The sequence below is a fragment of the Crocodylus porosus genome, unplaced genomic scaffold, assembly GCF_001723895.1.
Source record: "Crocodylus porosus isolate Cpor-Errol unplaced genomic scaffold, CroPor_comp1, whole genome shotgun sequence".
Classification (NCBI taxonomy): domain Eukaryota; kingdom Metazoa; phylum Chordata; order Crocodylia; family Crocodylidae; genus Crocodylus; species Crocodylus porosus.
The window spans coordinates 99,109,741-99,127,013 of record NW_017728943.1 but is presented as its reverse complement, the minus strand read 5'-3'; the positions used below and the strand labels follow the sequence as shown (position 1 = coordinate 99,127,013).

At 42.3% G+C, this 17,273-nt stretch overlaps 1 protein-coding gene across 1 annotated transcript in view; it reads right to left on the bottom strand.

The window, feature by feature from the left end:
• Positions 1-17,273, bottom strand: part of PCNX2 (pecanex homolog 2 (Drosophila)) — a 258,890-nt gene that overhangs the window by 50,362 nt on the left and 191,255 nt on the right. The window contains 2 exon segments of the mRNA XM_019549852.1: positions 10,203-10,418; positions 13,140-13,198. Coding sequence (XP_019405397.1) covers positions 10,203-10,418; positions 13,140-13,198 — 275 coding nt within the window.

Genomic DNA, 17,273 nt, shown 5'->3' with positions numbered 1-17,273 from the left:
ACTTAGGCATTTTGAATTCTCATCTTTTTTATGTCTGATTTCTGATGATTTAAACTTCCGATGGAAGTAGTGCTCAGGTCTGCTCAGATGGGATGTGAACCTGCAGCTACAGGCCCTACAGATCTCTGTCTTTCCCTATCCTTAGTTCTAGTAGCAGAATTCAAATGTGCCTTTTCTACAAAGTCCTTCTTTTTGCCTTCAAAAACAATCATAACAGCCAGAACTTGAACTTCACAATGTTTATTTTGTTGGGAAATTCCAACTAATAGCCTGTATTTCGATGCCATTTATAATTAACCATGTTAGGCCCCTGCAAAGCCTTGCGTACATGCTTAACTTCATGTAGTGTGATTAGGCTCACAAAGGCCAAAGAGACAACATGCAGTGCATAAAGTTATGCCAATGCATATATATTTTCCAGAATGTGGGCCCTACACTTTTGCATATCATGTATTTCAAACTGATGATTAACATGCCAATTCTTATTAAGCTTTGCAATAAAATATCAAATTGATCCAGTTCTAAGAGAATTATTTATAAAATTGAAGAGCAATGGAGCAGAAGGTGCAGTTGAGACATGCAATATCATTAAATGTGACCCCATTAAATATTAACATACAAGAAAATGCTTTTATTTTTAATGAGTGTTTTCTAAATCAAGGGGAAATATCTTTTAAAATTCTTTGTTTTGTTAAGTCACCTCTCTTACTTCCAACTCCACAGCAGTCATCCACTGGAAAATTTGTTAATATAGATAAGACTGATTCATTTGCATGATATCTACAATGGATGCTTGCCAAAAATCTCTTATTAATGCAAAAACATGTGCTACCTCAACAAAGCAAGGTCAATTTAGTTGAGACCAGCAGAAAAGCACTTGTAAGAAATGGACCACTATTTTCCTGACACATCAGAATTTAAAAACTCACTTGTACTCTGTCAGAATTAAATGACCTACAAGAAAATTAGGAAATTGAAATTTGGGACTGTAATCTGGCTGCAAGCAGCATATACGACAACACCTGATTTGACTACTGCCTATCCAGCAGAAAACATTTAATCATTCCAAAAATAGCGAGTGAAATAAAAACATGCATTTTGATTTTCAACTTGCAATCATATTGAGTGGAGGAAAAAAACTTTTAATTGTGCATGGGCATGCATAAAATATGATAACACAACAACATGCTGCACTTCTAGAGGAGTTCTCATTTCCATACTGAATATCTAAACTTTAAAACACCCTAATGATGTGGATTAACATTAAATACATGAGTAGAACAAAAGGTGCTAATGACCTGTACATTAGGGACCACTGACATAAGTGGTGAGTATAAAAATCAAAATAGAAAGGGCTAATAATGCCATGCAGGAGCCACACCCATATCATTTTTATAGATACTGTGTGGGTTCAATCACTCTCCTTTTTCTGACAATTGAAGTTCTCTGGTGTTGGATAAAAGCAGTACAAGCAGAGGCAGCACTAGGGGAGAGTCACCCCAAAATTGCCCTTAGCCCCTCTGTAGCCACCCCTCCCAAGTGGGCCTCCCCCCACTGGGCCACCACCATCCTCCCCATGCAGCTGAGCCTGCCCCACTCCTGCCCACTGACTAGAAGTGTGGCATTCCCAGCCCAGCGGAATAAGTATCTTTGGCCAGAAGATGTATAGCACAGCCCCCACAATTTTCTGTCTCACCCACTTCACCCCCACACCCCACTATGTTTCCTTTCAAAGCAAAGTGTCCTCAGTAAACAGCCTTGGACGAGGGGGTATAAGGAGGCATAGGATTCAGGGACCAAGTAGGATGGGAAGTAGAACCTGGTTGTTGAACAGAGTCCTAAAACACCTGCTTTTGGAGGCAAGGGTGTCACAAAGGAGGGATTTGCAAGAAGGCAGCTAGTTGCTTACATGCTGTTTGTTACCACCCTCAGAAGGTACAGGAGTTAGTGTAAGTTTTTATTTACAAAATACATATAAGAAAACATTTGATTCTGCATCACCAATTTCTGCTCATAATGGGAAGCTTCCTTCAAGGCTCTGGAAATCTGCTCCTCCTCAGCAAAGTGGCAACATTAGTTTACAGATGAGGCACAGCACTATAAAGTGTAAATGATTTGCTCAAGACCACAATGGGAGCATGGCCAAGGAGGCCCAACAATGCATCTTTTTTCCCAGTCTCTACACATTCCCATTCGTGGTCTTGGGACACTATTTTTCCTGGGGTGGGATCACGTGAGTCTCCCACTCTTCAATCAGGCTTGGGCAACAGTCTGTAGGTACTAATGTGAATTACTGCAGGAAACTCAAGTCATCTTCAGTACCTGCAGTAAAGTGGTTAAGGGTCCATACATGTGTGTATTAATTAGACATGATTATGAACTTTTCTAGCTTTGGTTCTTAAGATCCCCCAACTATCTAAACATCTCCCTTTTCACCTCCATAAAGGAGATTCTTAAGTAATGGAAATAGCCCTGGAAGTGCAATGAAGAGAGACTGAAACATTATCCCCTCCTGAAATAAGCATCTGATTTGGCTCTAGAACTGAGAAAAAACAATAGCGCTTTATAAAAGGATGCACTGGACTCCCTGGTGGCAGCCCGACAGGTTTCTAGAATGGACACTCTCTGGACACTAGCAATGGCGGCAGCTATTCATGGCTTAGCTCTTGTAGTACCAAGACCCCAGCTTTGGTCTTTTCACTTGCTCCAGCAAAACATATTAGTGCTGTAAAAATATAACCAGTCTACCCCCATCAAAACCACTAACCTTTTTGTTTTGTTCACCAGCAAAAAAGAGTAGGGCAAACAAAAGAAAGAATTGGTTCTACCACTTCTCCATGTGGCAAGAACAGAGGAATCAAAGATGGATTGAGATGATTTGGAAGGTGTACCCCATGCTCCTTTCCCTCTCCACCTTACAGTTATGTACTACGGTTCCATGATATCTTGTGGGGAAGTAATTTGCACAACAATTCCTTGAGGGAGAAGACTAGATTTATGTAGAATCATTGAAGTTATTTGATGGCAAACAACTGTTATTATGCCATCCAGTCTATCTCCCTCCAAATGCATTTCTCTTTGCAACATTTTTCCTAATATTATATCTAATCTTTGGATACACCACATGACGTAGTAAGAGGGTCAATTAAAAAAAAAAAAAAAAATGGTTGGAGTAATAATCTTTTTCACTTACAACAGGCAAGACGAATTTGATGTTTAGCTTGCCGCAGAGACCCACTTGAAAGCTAGATTACTACATTACCCTTTTCTCAGGGCTAAAAGTAGATATCATGTAAAAATTTTAAATGATCCAAAACATATTACAGCAGTGCTTCTTGTTCACACCTGTCTAATATTTGTAGATTGTTATGTTCCTAACCCTTTGATCTCTCTTTCTAAATCATACCTATCCAGCTCCCTTCAATTTACAAATATATTTGTGATAAATTGTGTCCAGAAAAGAACATTACATTAGCAATGTGGTTTCAGGAAAGACAAGGAAAGGGACCTTTACTTTTTACAACATGGAGTGATTGTTTATTAAAAAATAAAAAATGAGAGTGCTGGCCATTTTTCAATACAGAACGATTCCTGAGAACAGGACAGAACATTCATATACCAATAAATATTCCCTACACTGGTACTCTGCTCACTACTGTAATAAAACTACAAAGAGTGCACATACAAATATATCATAAATATGAGTAGTATCTGGTCTTATTTGTTAAACATCGTTACAGTGCCTGGAGCATAATCTAAACTACCCATGATGTTCATGCACCATTTTGTGAGAGGAATAAACTAGCAAATGCACAGAAAACCCCACAGGCAATTCCATTCCCACTATAGCAGCTGCCTTCCACTATGTGCAATTACATCTGTGCCTGCTCCGTGCCCACTTCCTCAATTCATCTAACAAAGTTCCAAGTGAAGCATGAATAATACATCCACAACATCAGTAACAAAAATAAAGGAGAAATATAGTAGTTAATTACATTATTGAAGGACAAAGGGAGTGAGTTAGAAAACAATACCTCCAGATACCAGTCCTATTGTCCCTGAGTAATTTTCCAAGGTATGTGGCTAACTGGACTTTCTCCAAATGATCTTTTGTTGATGCCCTGACTCAACAGAAAAATAATTTCTTTCCCATTTTGTAGTTAGCTCATTTTGGCCGACAACAGTGCTTCTGCATTCTCCCGTTTTTTGTTTCTAAGCTTCAAATCACACAAGTTATTTATTTTTTCTGGCATGCTGCTCTTACTAAAATATCTTAGTCCATGGCAGCAGCTATAGTGATTAACTTCTTTTAGTGCATTAGTCCATTTCCATACTATGAACTAAGAGACATTTACAGTTAAACAGTACCCCTATTTTCCATATGATCATAGGAAGGAAGGGCTGAGAGGGACCTCACAGGGTTATCTAATCTAGTCTCTTGCTCTGACGAGACCATTCCAGCCAGGTGTCTGCCTAATCTCCTCTTGAAAACTTCCAAAGATGAAGACTGCATAATATCTCTAGGTAGTCTGTTCCAATGCTTAACCAGCCTCATAGTCAGAAAGTTCCTCCAAATCTCCAACTAAATTTCCCCTGCTGAAGCTCTAGGCCATTGTTCCTACTCCTGTCCCCTACTGCTACAGAGAAAAGCCCATTCTCCATCCTTCCTGTAATTGCCCTTCAAGGATTTGAAGACTGTTATCCAATAATGATATGGGAGTTTCGACCAAGAATTCCTTTAATGCCAATAATCTGAAATAGATGGCAAACCCTTAAAAAGCAAACTTTGGTTCAGAAAGCTCTGTAACCAAATTCGCTGAACTCTCATTTTCTAGTTATAGTAGTGCAAAATGTTCACAGCAAAATCCAGAAACCACTTAATTCCAACTTTACAAAGTGGTCACTGAGCTTCACAAGCCTTTCAAGTGAAAGTTGAAATGTTGAAAAAGTTTGGGCTAATTTAGGACTCTACTTGATCATTTAATTTATAAAAATCTAAGTTAAATGAACATGGTTTTGATTGCAAAGTCAAGAAGTCAAAGTGAGAAAATGCCAGATTTAAGGTTCTCTGTGTAACCTTACTTTGACAGCTTCTGCATTCATCCCATGCTCTTGACTAAGGTTGGGCTCCTGCACAAAAAGCGGAATACAAGCACAGAACATAAGCTTGGAACATAATGTAAGTACACAAAGGAGACGAATTAAAGTTGCACATGCAATCATTCCTTGACTTTACAAACTAATATTGGTGGATTTTTAAAATTATGTTTTCCCTACTATTATTTTAAGGAATATTGTAGGAAAAGGTCTAATAAGTACAACTGAAACACCAGACCCATTATGCATTCCTAGCAGGTTTTCAACCCTGAACAAAAGTTACATTAGCTGGCAGCAAGGAATGATGGCTGTGTGGCCTGTGTTTGTGTGGGTGTTGGCTGAGTTTCTTACAGAAAGTGGGGTAGGTTTTCACCTTATAGGCTAACCAAAGTAGAGAAATAAATATAGCACAAGCTTTCATGGGCTGAAGCCCACTTGGATGCTGTGAAAGGACATACTCAATATGTGTCTTAGGACATGTGAGTGTTAGACTGGAAGAGGAGAGCCCTGACTAGTCACATTTTGGTCACAACTGTTGAACAATTAGAGCACCTTGCCCTGGAAGCCAAAGACCTTGGCTCTGGGCCCACCTCTCTCAGACTTTCCGTCATAGGGCTCCAAACACCATCCCACAAGTTGGTATTATCCAGACCCCCTTCTTCAGTGCTCCTTTCGAAGCTGTCCTCTTTGGAAGCCCAGAGGGAAATATGTGGGGTGGGGAGACAAGGTAGATGATGTATCGCTCTGAGGCAGATGCTGACCTGGAAGGAACAAGTCCTAGGTTCTTTCTAGGGCAGAGACTTCCCCTCTGCACTTTTTTCCATCCATTTTATCCAATAACTATTAAATACAATGGGCAGTGGCTCAGCCTCAAAAGGCTCATCAGACAGGAAGCAAGATAATGTCTGACCTGTGATATGATTAGCAGGGATCTGGGTTTTCATTTCCTGTGGGAAAAAATCATGGATTTTCCTCTTTAAAGGAGAAAAACCTGGGAAACCGCAGCTTTCCCCTTGGAGGCAGGCAGAGTTGCAGCCTCCAAGGGGCTGCTTGGGGCTGGGGGGAGTGGAAGGAGGGTGAACAGAGGCAAGGGGCCACGTGCATGTGCAAACACACATGCGTACATGTGGCAATGCAGCCAGGCAGCAGGATAGAGAGCAGCTCCCACAGTTCCCTGAAAGTAAGTCAATGGGGAGGAGGAGCACAGATGACAAGGTGGGGGGTGGGGGGAGACAGCTGCAGCTGGACCCACATCCTGGTGAGTGAAAGGGGCAGAGGGAGCTCTGATTTTCCATAATAAAAACCCCCAAATCCAAAGCCAAAGTATGCAGTTGTTTAGAATTTATTTTATTATAATGATTGAGGCACTGGTAGGCTTCCAAATTGCTTTAAAATTGTAAATATATCAATCAAAAATTGTGTTTAATATATACACACACATACACACGTATCAGTTAGATACAATGTTTTATTTATAGATAGATAAACACAATGTTTTACTGATACCTAACTAATATATATGGAGCAGGGGAACTAATATATATGGAGCAGGGAAGAGAGTGGTGTGTTTCATTTTAGTTGTGGAAAAATGCAGATTTTGGGGGTTTTAATCAGAGAATTTTGCATTTTTTAACAGTGAAAACCAGGATCCCTGGTGATTAAACACTGTGCTGAGAAGTCACAAATACCGAGGTTCAAACCCCATCTGGACAAGGGGAATCTTCAACCCAGGTCTCCAACTTTCTGGGTGTATACCCTAACCTCCCATACTGAAGCCACAGCATGGAGGCCTCCCACCACCAAGGGCATCTTTTCAAGACTCAGGCTCAGATAATGCACACGTATGCTTAACCAGTGCATAGCCTTATGGTGTATGTTCATTTTGCATGCACACATTTTTATGTGGTCATGGCATACATCCAGGATCAAGAACCCCTAGGTCGATAGCTAGAAAGCTTCAATTTAGGCACACAATTATTTTAGGAAAAATAATTCTACCTTTACTGGATCTGTAGGAGTAGTCAGGAGATATCTGGTTTGGCTCACTCCCTCCTCACAATGTTTGGGTAAGCTTCTTCACCCAGAAGGGGGGGAATTGGCTACTGTTCTGAGGTGTGGAGAGAGATAGTCTAAGTTGGTGTGAGTGCAGGTGTGTGAAAGAGAGAGAGAGAGAGGAAGGAAAATTCTTACCTCAACTGCTCCACTTCCAGTGTTACAACTATTACAATATCTCCCATGCCTTCCCAGTTCTAGGTGCTTATTGTTACTGCCACTGCTGCTGCTACTGCTGCAGTGATGTGGGCCCAGCAATTTGAATGATGATGTTAGGTTATTAGCAAGGTTCTTTGGGTAGATGCGATACTGTTTATTAGACCAACTAAATAGTTGAAAAAAAATTTTTTGCAAGCTTTCAGGCACAAACTTATTTTAGCAGCCTGCTAACTTGCTCCTGAGGAATGTGGTCCTGATTTTTAAAAATCTGAAATTCAGCCAAACCTATGTGGGATTTCATGGGACAAGTGAAAGGCCCAGGGGCTGTCTTTATCGAATTCCACAAACCTAGTACAAACAATGGAGATGCTAAGAGCTTTCCATAAGCAAAGGAGAGAAAAAAGTAATCAAAAGTAATCTCTTACATGGGAAACCAGCAGACAACCTTCATATACTGGGGGCTATCAGCTCCCCTTTAATAATGTAAAATTTGCAATTCGAGTGATGAAATGTAATTGTGTATGCTCAGTCTGTGTGCCAGTGAGCCTCTGCAATTTAAAACTAGTTTGCTTTCAAATTCAAATGAAAAAAAAAAATGTTACTTGGAGATAATGTACAAACTTGGATCAAAAACAAAGTCAATGTTCACATGGACCACTTTGATACAAAAACACTGGGTTTTACATGGTTCTATTTCCAGCTAATTAATTTTGCCTGCTATACCCCCATCTTCTCTCCCAACAAGGACAGGGTTGGGGGCATCTTTTCACTTTTGCTATTTGTCATTTCTAGGCCTTCTATCTGCCTAGGGAATGGAAAGATGGAGACAAACAAGTGGTAGTGAGGTAAAGTGGTAATATTATCAAAGGCACTTTAAGCTCCTCAATGAGATATTTTAATCCAAACAAGAACGTCAAATAACAGAGACTTATCTACATGTAATAGAGCTACTTCTGCTCTGCTACTCAGAAAAAGTCCAAAAGGAATTTAAACTAAAAACCTTTTTTAAACACATTTAAGTCTCTGCATAGGGAAAGGGATAGGGCAATTCTTACAGGAATCTACTTTTCAGATTAATACATGTTATATATTGTGTGTCTTATTTTTCCTTCTTCCAGCAAAACGGGATAAACTGCAACTAAGAGGCATTCAGGCTGCCTAGTACTGGCTTCAAAGGAGTTAATTATTTAACACAAAGTTTTATCTCCTTTTGAAGCCAGTGCTACTGTAGCACTCCTTGCTAAAGGCAGAACTAATTGGTTCAAGCTGTCACACTGTTATACCAGTGACCTAATAATGCATGTCCTGTCTCGGCTTATTGTTATGTTCATGCATAAAGAATGAGGAAAGATGTATAGTTTGCTGGCCTGGGCCTGAAACAAGAGAATCAGCATCTCAGGAAAATTTCGATGAACTCCCTCTGTGGCCTTTAACAAGGTGCTTAACCCCTCTCCCTTCATTTTGCCTACCTTCAAAATAAGGATGCTATTGCTTACCTTAGAGCGACATGAGGAGAAGTTAATGTCTGTACAGATGTCTCTGAAGATGAAGAAAGCAATAGAGCTATCTGTCATTGTTAATAAGAGTTTATAGGGCATACTTTCTCTTCTTTACTTTTCCTTCATGTAACCTCTTTTTACAATCTGTTTGTCTGTGCTTTGTCTGTGCTCTCTGTGGCCCCATTACCACAGGGTCCAAGGGCCTCACAAACATAAATGATTTTTTCTTCACAACCCCATGCTCACCCTCCCGCTATATTACAGAGCTTACTCAAGATCACAAGGGCAATCCATGACAGAGTCAAGAATTGGACCCATATTTTTGTTTCCCAACCTAACATCTTACCTACAAGGACACCTATCCCCACTTCTCCGCTGCACCACCCAGAGAACCCAGAGCCTGCTTTGAATATTTTTGCCACATCGTCAATGTATACCTTCTTCACCCACGCCTTTGTATGTTACCTATTTAGATCCTAAGCTCTCTTGGGCAGGGAGATACTATTTCTACATCTGAGAAACTACCAGAACACTTGTATGTTTCATAAATAAATAATTAGACGACTTCACCTAGTATAAAGAACCTGGAGAGAGTTTAAAAGCTGGCTGATAAGGTCTGCAGTTTCCTTTATCTTTTCCTTCTCTTCCTAGCAGCAACGCACACAGGACAGAAGTGACCACAAAAAAGAACATGGAACCACAAATGCCGGTTAGAAGCACTCACAGTGAGCAACAGTCCTTCTCCCAGCAAGAGACAAAGTGGGGCCACCTTCCCTCCGCTGCCAACAACTGTCTCAGCAACTGTATTTCCTAAGCCTGGGATGTAGGATGCCAACCTAGGAATCGGCTCCTCACTCCCTCCTTCTCTTCCTGCCAAGTAGGAAGTAGAGTGGACCCCAGCCATTCTGGGCAGCTTTTAGCACCAGTTCAAAGGACAAACTATGCTGTCACTGTAGCCAGAAGCAGCCTAATGCCAACACTTAACCATGTCAATACCAGACAGGTGTTCATCTTCATGTTCCTGCTAACTGGGATGATCTGACGGCAATCTTATGACCGTTTCTCAGGCTCCACTTCCTAAAGTCACACAGTTTTATAAGAATCGCAGCTGTCATGGCTGAGGATGCAAGAGCATAATGCAAGCATACCCAAAAGGCTCAGAAACAAGGAACGAATAAAAAGAACACAACATTCCTGTATTGTTTTCAAATCATATATAGTGTTGAGGGACTTAACTCAATTTCCCAATGCTTTGGGCTGCCATTATAGCCAGATATGCCCTTTCAACAGTCTACTGTACCATAAGCAGGCTATGGAGTTTCAGTATGTGAAGAAAGCCCAGCAACTAATTTGTTTGTGCTTGTCTTCTACTCCTCCAGGTACGTAGTTCCTTACCTCGAAATTCAAGTCCTCTGAGCTGGAAGGTAACAAGGCCATTTCCGATTTCAATCAAGTGAACGAAGGCATTTAAATAATCTGATGTCAAAATAAAACAGTCTCCTGTACTGTAGTTTCCCCAGCGGCCAAGAATCAAATCTCCACAAAGAGACTCCTGCAGAGATCTGGTCAGATGCTCATAAAAAATGGAGTTGAGATTATTGTCATCGCTTCCTATAAGCACAGCAACAAACATTATTATAGGTAAACTCAGTACCGTAACTTAGATGGTGTGAACTGGGCATGGGCCTTGGGGGCTGAGTTTGAAGGGGCACCAGAATCACCCCCTGGGAGTTTTTGCTACAGTGGAGGCATAGGATTCAGGCAGGACAGTACTTCACCAAGCTGTGTAGCTGGAGGACAGGGAGTGAGTGAAGGGAGTGGAATGGTGTACCCCCTCCCCTCCCCAGGAAAGCCTTTGCCAATATGTATGTGTTGGGACTCAGAAGAGCAAACTGGGCACTAGAGCTGGGTCCCAGGGAGCCTGGCTGTGGGGCTATTGTTGCCAAAGGAACTGGTGCTGCAACAGCAGCAGCAGCAGCAGCACAGGAAGGGCTTCTCTTCCCCTCACCCCCCACTGCCCCAAGTTTACAGTGGTTGACATACTCCAAGACCTCTCCTGCTCCCCTGTCCCATCTCAGGCACTCACTCAATGAGCATGCTATGACTCTGGATAAATATATTATATATATCAAACCATTTTTAATCTGGTCCTACTTTCTTGCTAGTTATTATAATACAACCTATTCCTGGGAGGTGACAGCATCTCCTTAAAAGTGCTACTGCACTAGCTCCTAGCTACTTTATATAGAATCAGGTATGTGATTTTTATTTAAAAAAAAAAAAACAAAAAAACAATGCTGAAAGTAGAAGACTGGATGTGAGACGATGTGCAGATCAAATCTGGACCACTATATCTCCCCTGTTTAATAACGTCAGAAATTTTCTGGAAGCACTGGAGTAATTAGTTTGAGGGCTCTCTACTATGTCAAGATAGTTTCATTTTTGCTTACTAACATGAATTTTAAAGAATTGCATGCCTCCCTAGGCCATTACTATCCAAACATGCCGTTTAATAGCTGAAAAAATATACTTTCATAGCCAACAAAGGGATTTTGTCTCCTATTATCTTCAGCTGGAGTGATGGGGGTAAACTTCTAAGTAACTTTAGAAAGTCTCCATCCCTGCCAATGATGTTGGATAACTAAGACCATGACATCATCAAATTACCTGTAAAAACATTTTTTTAAAAACACAAATTGAGCATAGTGAGGGGAAGAGTGTAAAGGTTCAATCTTCACTGGAATTGTTATTATTAATTGTAAAAATCAGCAGTACTAATAAGCATCTCTAATGCCAATTAGTCTTTAGATGCGTGGGAGAAGGAGCATCCCAAACAGAGTCTAAAAACTCATGTGAGTGCATTTTGAAACTGGATTAAAAGTTAGCACTTCATTATGATTAGTGAAATAAACTAAAAGCTTCACACTTTCCAAAACTGTGTGTCCTGGCTTAATACAGTGTCAATGTGCTTGAATTCCCTTATTTAATGAGCATGTCTGGTTTGGCAAGTGCATTTATCTTCTGCTATGCATCAGCAGCTCACCCCAATACTCTGTAAAGGCCACTCAAGCTCCTTGGGTCATGTTCATATTAAATGGGCTGCCTTTGTATTTGGGTCATTATACCGCACACTGAGTTATATTCCCACTGGCCTATTTTGATGAAGATCTAAACTAGTCAGAAAACTAAGATTTAAACCACACTAGAAAAAGCAAATGTTTTCCCTGAACATTGGGTTTAACAATATTATTATACATCATTATAATAAAAGGCTATTGTCACTTGACAGCAATGCTAGCAAAATGTTTTTATTTCATGCCTTGAAATGGAAAATAACGAATGTGGATCATTAAGATGCCTCGCTCTCCCATTATCTAAAGACACATTTGTTCACTTTAATATACTAAAAGTAGCTTTTGTTCCTACCACCCAGAAAGCAAGTTTATCCTTTGTGTAAAGGAAGATAGATTATTCAGTTTTGTAGCTTCATTCCCCCCTCTCTCATACTTCCCCTTCAATTTTGTTACATTTTACAATTTTTTTTTAAAGTAGAAATTAAAATTAACCAATAGTATACTGGCTGTACTTAGTAGGAGCCTTGGTATTGACTGGAATGGGATCAGGATTTGACCTAAAATGTTTACATCAGCTTCTTCTGTAAGGATGTGATCCTGCCAAATGCTAGCACTTTTTGCAAGATGCTATCTGCCTTTCGTGCCCCCTTAGAGCATTTCCTTTCTTTCAGGAAATGTTCAGAACCATCTAGACCTCTGCTGTATATTAACATTAATCAAAGCTACCTTTAATACACTGTTAAGTAATATAGCATCACAAGGTGCACTTTATCCCTTTGCTTTCCTGTGTCTCTTTTCTTGCAAAATTTCTATTCACCCCAAGATGACACGCTCTCCACAAGGGTCATCAACAGAATTAGAAAGCAATGCTCATCGTCATACTTAGTGGAAAGGGGGTATTTACACTGACTCTTCCAGATCGTTATTTGACCAACAGCTGACCTTCAAGTTGACCTACTCTGTCTGTTATTTGCTATATACATGGACACACAGAGACTCTATGATTGAATAAGTGATTCACAACTCAGCAGCTATCTAATCAACCCCCAAAAAATAAAGAATGTATTTACATACCAAACCACGTGACTTAATCAGGATCTTTGCAGTTTTTAATCTCTATTACATTTTAAATGATCAGCTTTATTCACATAGTGATTAAGCACTTTGCATCTGCTTTACACTTTTCCAAAACACAGCCACAATACAATAAATAAATCACGTTTTAGAAAAATATTTAGAAAAACACCCCATGCCATACCTGGGTCCTTTTCAATCTGGATTGCCAGTCTTGTATTGGAATGGTCCACTCTTCTTGTGCTAGAAATGAAAAGACACTTTGTATAACCAATTTCCTTTGAAGACAAGATTTCCCATTTTTTCTTTCTAACATTTCTTCTCATACATCCTGTTTGTATGATCATTGAGCTCATATTCCTAACCTGGAAACTGGTTTGCTCTTAATAGTCAAACACAGTTATTACTATTAGTTCTTTTTTAATGCATCTTAAGCAAAAAGTATATAGCCAACTAAGAAAAAAGGATCATTTTTTGTCCCCCACTGTTCTTATTCCAATGGAGCTATTCTTATGGTATGATGTCAAGCAAGTGTAGCAGACTCAGGCTGAAAGCTAGCACTTGTAACAATATACTACACCGTGGGTGCATCTACACATGCAATAAGCATGGAGCAATAAATTTCAGCGTATACCACGCTGGGCACCACATTTTAATGTGCGCCTGGGACCACAGCACATTGAACCAGGTTGGAGTAGCCCCAAATGGTAGGGGCCCCAGGTGGGGGGCCCAGGGTTGCTCCCTCCAACCCAGCTCAGCTGCCTGTGGAGGAGCTGGCTGGTGCACAAGAGTGCTCCAGTGTGGGGCTAGCCAGTAGACAGCCCCCTGCACTGAAACACCCTTGTGCCCCAGCCAGCCCCATCAGTGTCTACACATGCCTTGCTGCACACTAATGAACTTTGCTGAAAGACAGTGCTTACATTTACAAGTACTAACCTGTGGCCGAGTTGATTAGTTTCCTGTGGCTTAACAGGGTCGCACGTGTAGATGCCGAGACATTTACTATGGAGATAATTAGGCAGCTCTGCCATAAATGTCTTGGTGTAAATATTGAGACATACTGGGAGCATCTGCACATCTCCATAGTACCTCCCAAGTATTCAAAAACATAAATTATATCTTACTTCCTTCCCAGCCCTTAAAAGAAATAGCTTGATTAAAATTCTACAGGTTTTTTTTCCATATACATGTGCAGATGCAACATTTGCCGAGGGAAAGGCAAATCACATACAAGCATTCTGTATTTAGTTTTAAAACACGAAGGCCCATGGTTATTCTCATCTCTTGAGAGAAGTGAGCTTGCAAGAATTTTGCTTCCCATATTACAGAGCCTTCCCCCATCAGTCAGTATTTTTCATTGTCTCAGGGAGCACAGCTGTCATGGAAGCTCCTGGACCAAGAGACAGTTTATTAGATAGCTCATGCCTATGTTCCTAGACATTATGAGCGGTACTAAAAATCTGGGGATCAAAAATGTACTGATCACTGCAACAAACTCAGGGTCCAATGGGATTGGATATAATATGTCCAGTTAGAAATACGTATTCTTTTAGCAGTCATGGCTAATTCTATACCAACATGAATGGAAAGGAATCCCCAAGTAGAGGCAGCCAAAGGTGATGTGTCTGGTCGTTACAGAGCACTTTTCTTCTCTGTGGTAATTCACAGGTTTTACAGATAAGCTTTTCAAAAGCACCAATACAAGATAGGTTCCTAAGCCCCATCCCCTTGAAATTTTTACCTTAATACACATTATTAATCCTTACAGCAGCCTGGAGAAGCAGGTCTGGGAGAATTAATTATGTCCTTCAATAAAATGAGAATAAAATAGAAAAAAAAAAATTCACTTGGCCAAGTGTGACAACCTTTAGGGGTGCTGTGACCTCCCCTAGTGCCCACTGGCTACCGTGTCAAGCCGGTGTCAATGCATCCTCACCGATCTCGCCCGCCATGTCTTTGATGTTTTAAATGTTTAGGGGAGGCTGCCTTTTCTATCTGCTTTGACACAGTGCCTTGATGTAACTTAGCCAATGATCTGTCCAGTTGCCCCGGTGCACTCTAGCCTTAGGGGCTCCCCGTAAGTCCTACCGTCGCCCGCACTGGGCCTGTCCCCCACACTCGCGTCGCCCACACTGGGGCCTGCTCAATATGCTCACCCCCACCTGGGGCATCTCCGTGCGCGCTCGCCCCCAGCCGAGGCTTGTGCCTCACGCTCCCCATGCTCTCGCCCCCAACCGGGGCCTGTGCCTCGTGCTCGCCCACACTGGGGGCCTGCTTGCGACTCCCGTAATCAGGGCTCAGGCAGCCTCGGACTTACTTGGCCCCAGACCCCTTTCCTGGGTCTTACGCCTGCTGGGCTTCCCCCAGTTGGGCTCAGGCAGCCTCAGCCTTACCTGGCCCCCAGACCCCTTTCCCGGGTCTTACGCCCCACTGGGGCTTTTTGCCTGCGCCCACACTGGGCTCCTCCTGATATTGCCCCCACTGGGGCTGGGGTTGGGACACCCCAAAACACAGCACCACTCTCAAACACTAGGAACCCCCCTCACTACTGGGGAGCTCCTATGAGGCCTCCTCCACCCCTACAGCCTCGCCTGGTCCTCCGGTGTAACAACAAAACCAAAAATACAAATCCCCTGGCTATAACGTAAATTCCCAGCCAACCTGGCTAACCTTCCTTCATATCTCTCCTAGGGTTTCCTCCACCCCAGTATCCTCATGCAGATCACCAGGCTTCTCTGCTCTACATGCTACAACAGAGCTACACCTTCCCCCACTGCCAGAGGAGAACTGACTCTGGCCTCAGCCTTCTCTGTTTATATAGGCCAGGCCCTGCCCCCTTCTGGTCAGCTGTCCAGACTGGTTGCCTTGGCAACCCACACCTGTGCTGCCCTGGTGAGTGGCAGCTGAGCCCATATTCCTGTTATCAGTAGCAGGCACCCTAGTGCCCTGCTACACCAAGCCTATAAAGGGTGCCAGTGTCAGGATTACATCAGTGAGATGTCTTCATAACCTCTCCGGTTCCTTTAAACTGATGAAAAAGGCAAAAACAGTAGGCCTGTGCAAGTAGGTAGCTATTCAATCCAGCTTAGGATCTGGCCGCTTTGGATGCCAGGGTTCCGATCTGGAGCTCTGGATCAGGTTCCCACTTTGATCTGGCTGAAGTGGCTCCAAAGCAGGGATTTTGGGGGGAACTGTACCTCAAATTCTTGAAAGCAAAACTCATGTCACTTCTATGTGTTAAGTCACAGGGGGGTCAACAATGCAGGGATGGTACCCCTGGTGAGGCCACAAAGCCTGCCAAGTTTCAAGGTGATATGTTCAGGGGTTTGGGGGGAACTGCACCTCAAGCTGCTGACAGGCAAAACTCGTGACATAGATGACCCTGGGTGTGTTAAGGTGCAGTGGGCTGAAAACTGCAGGGGTGGTGGCCCCTGCTGAGGCCACAAAGCCTGCCAAGTTTCAAGGACATAAGCAGGGGCTACCATCCCTGCAGATTTCACCCTGCTGCACCTTAACACACAGTGTCACCCATGTCACGAGTTTTGCTTGTCTGCAGCTTGAGGTGCAGTTTCCCCCAAACCCCTGCACCTACCTTCTTGAAATTTAGCAGGCTTTGTGGCCTCATCAGGGGCTACCACCCCCGCAGTTTTCACCCCGCTGTGGTATAACATATACATGACATGAGTTTTGCTTTCAAGAATTTGGAGTACAGTTCCCCTCAAACTGTATCTTCACCAATCTTCTTGAAATGTGGCAGGCTTCATGCTCTCAGCAGAAGCTACCACCCCTGCAAGTTTCATCCAAATCAAACAAAAAACAACAAAGTTATAGATATTTCATTGATTCCCCATTACAACCTATGGCCAGATCTCCGAAGCAGCTCCAAAGATTTTCCGAAGCAGTTCAGAAGCTCCTAACCACTTCAAAAAGCCTAACAAAGCCAGTGCTTCAATATGGACATGCTGCTTCGGACACTTCAGCATCCAAAGCTTCTCCAGATCTGAAGCACAGTCTGAAGCCTCGCACAGCCCTACAAAGCAGCAGGAATGGACTCCAAGGGTTCAGCCATGGATAAATTCACTGGGCACAGGAGCTGATGAAAACCACCACAAGGGTTCTTCCAGGGATCGTCTAGCAAGGGGACATGCCAAGGGAGCACCTGGGAAAGGCATGCCGGAGATTTTGAGCAACACTGTAATCTGTAAGTCAGCTTAGAGGAACTGCATTCATTCAGAGAGGTGTGAGAGCTAACATAAGTTTCATAACGGTCTCTCATCCCTAGAGCAGCCCAAACCTGGTGTTGTAGAAAGATGGCTTA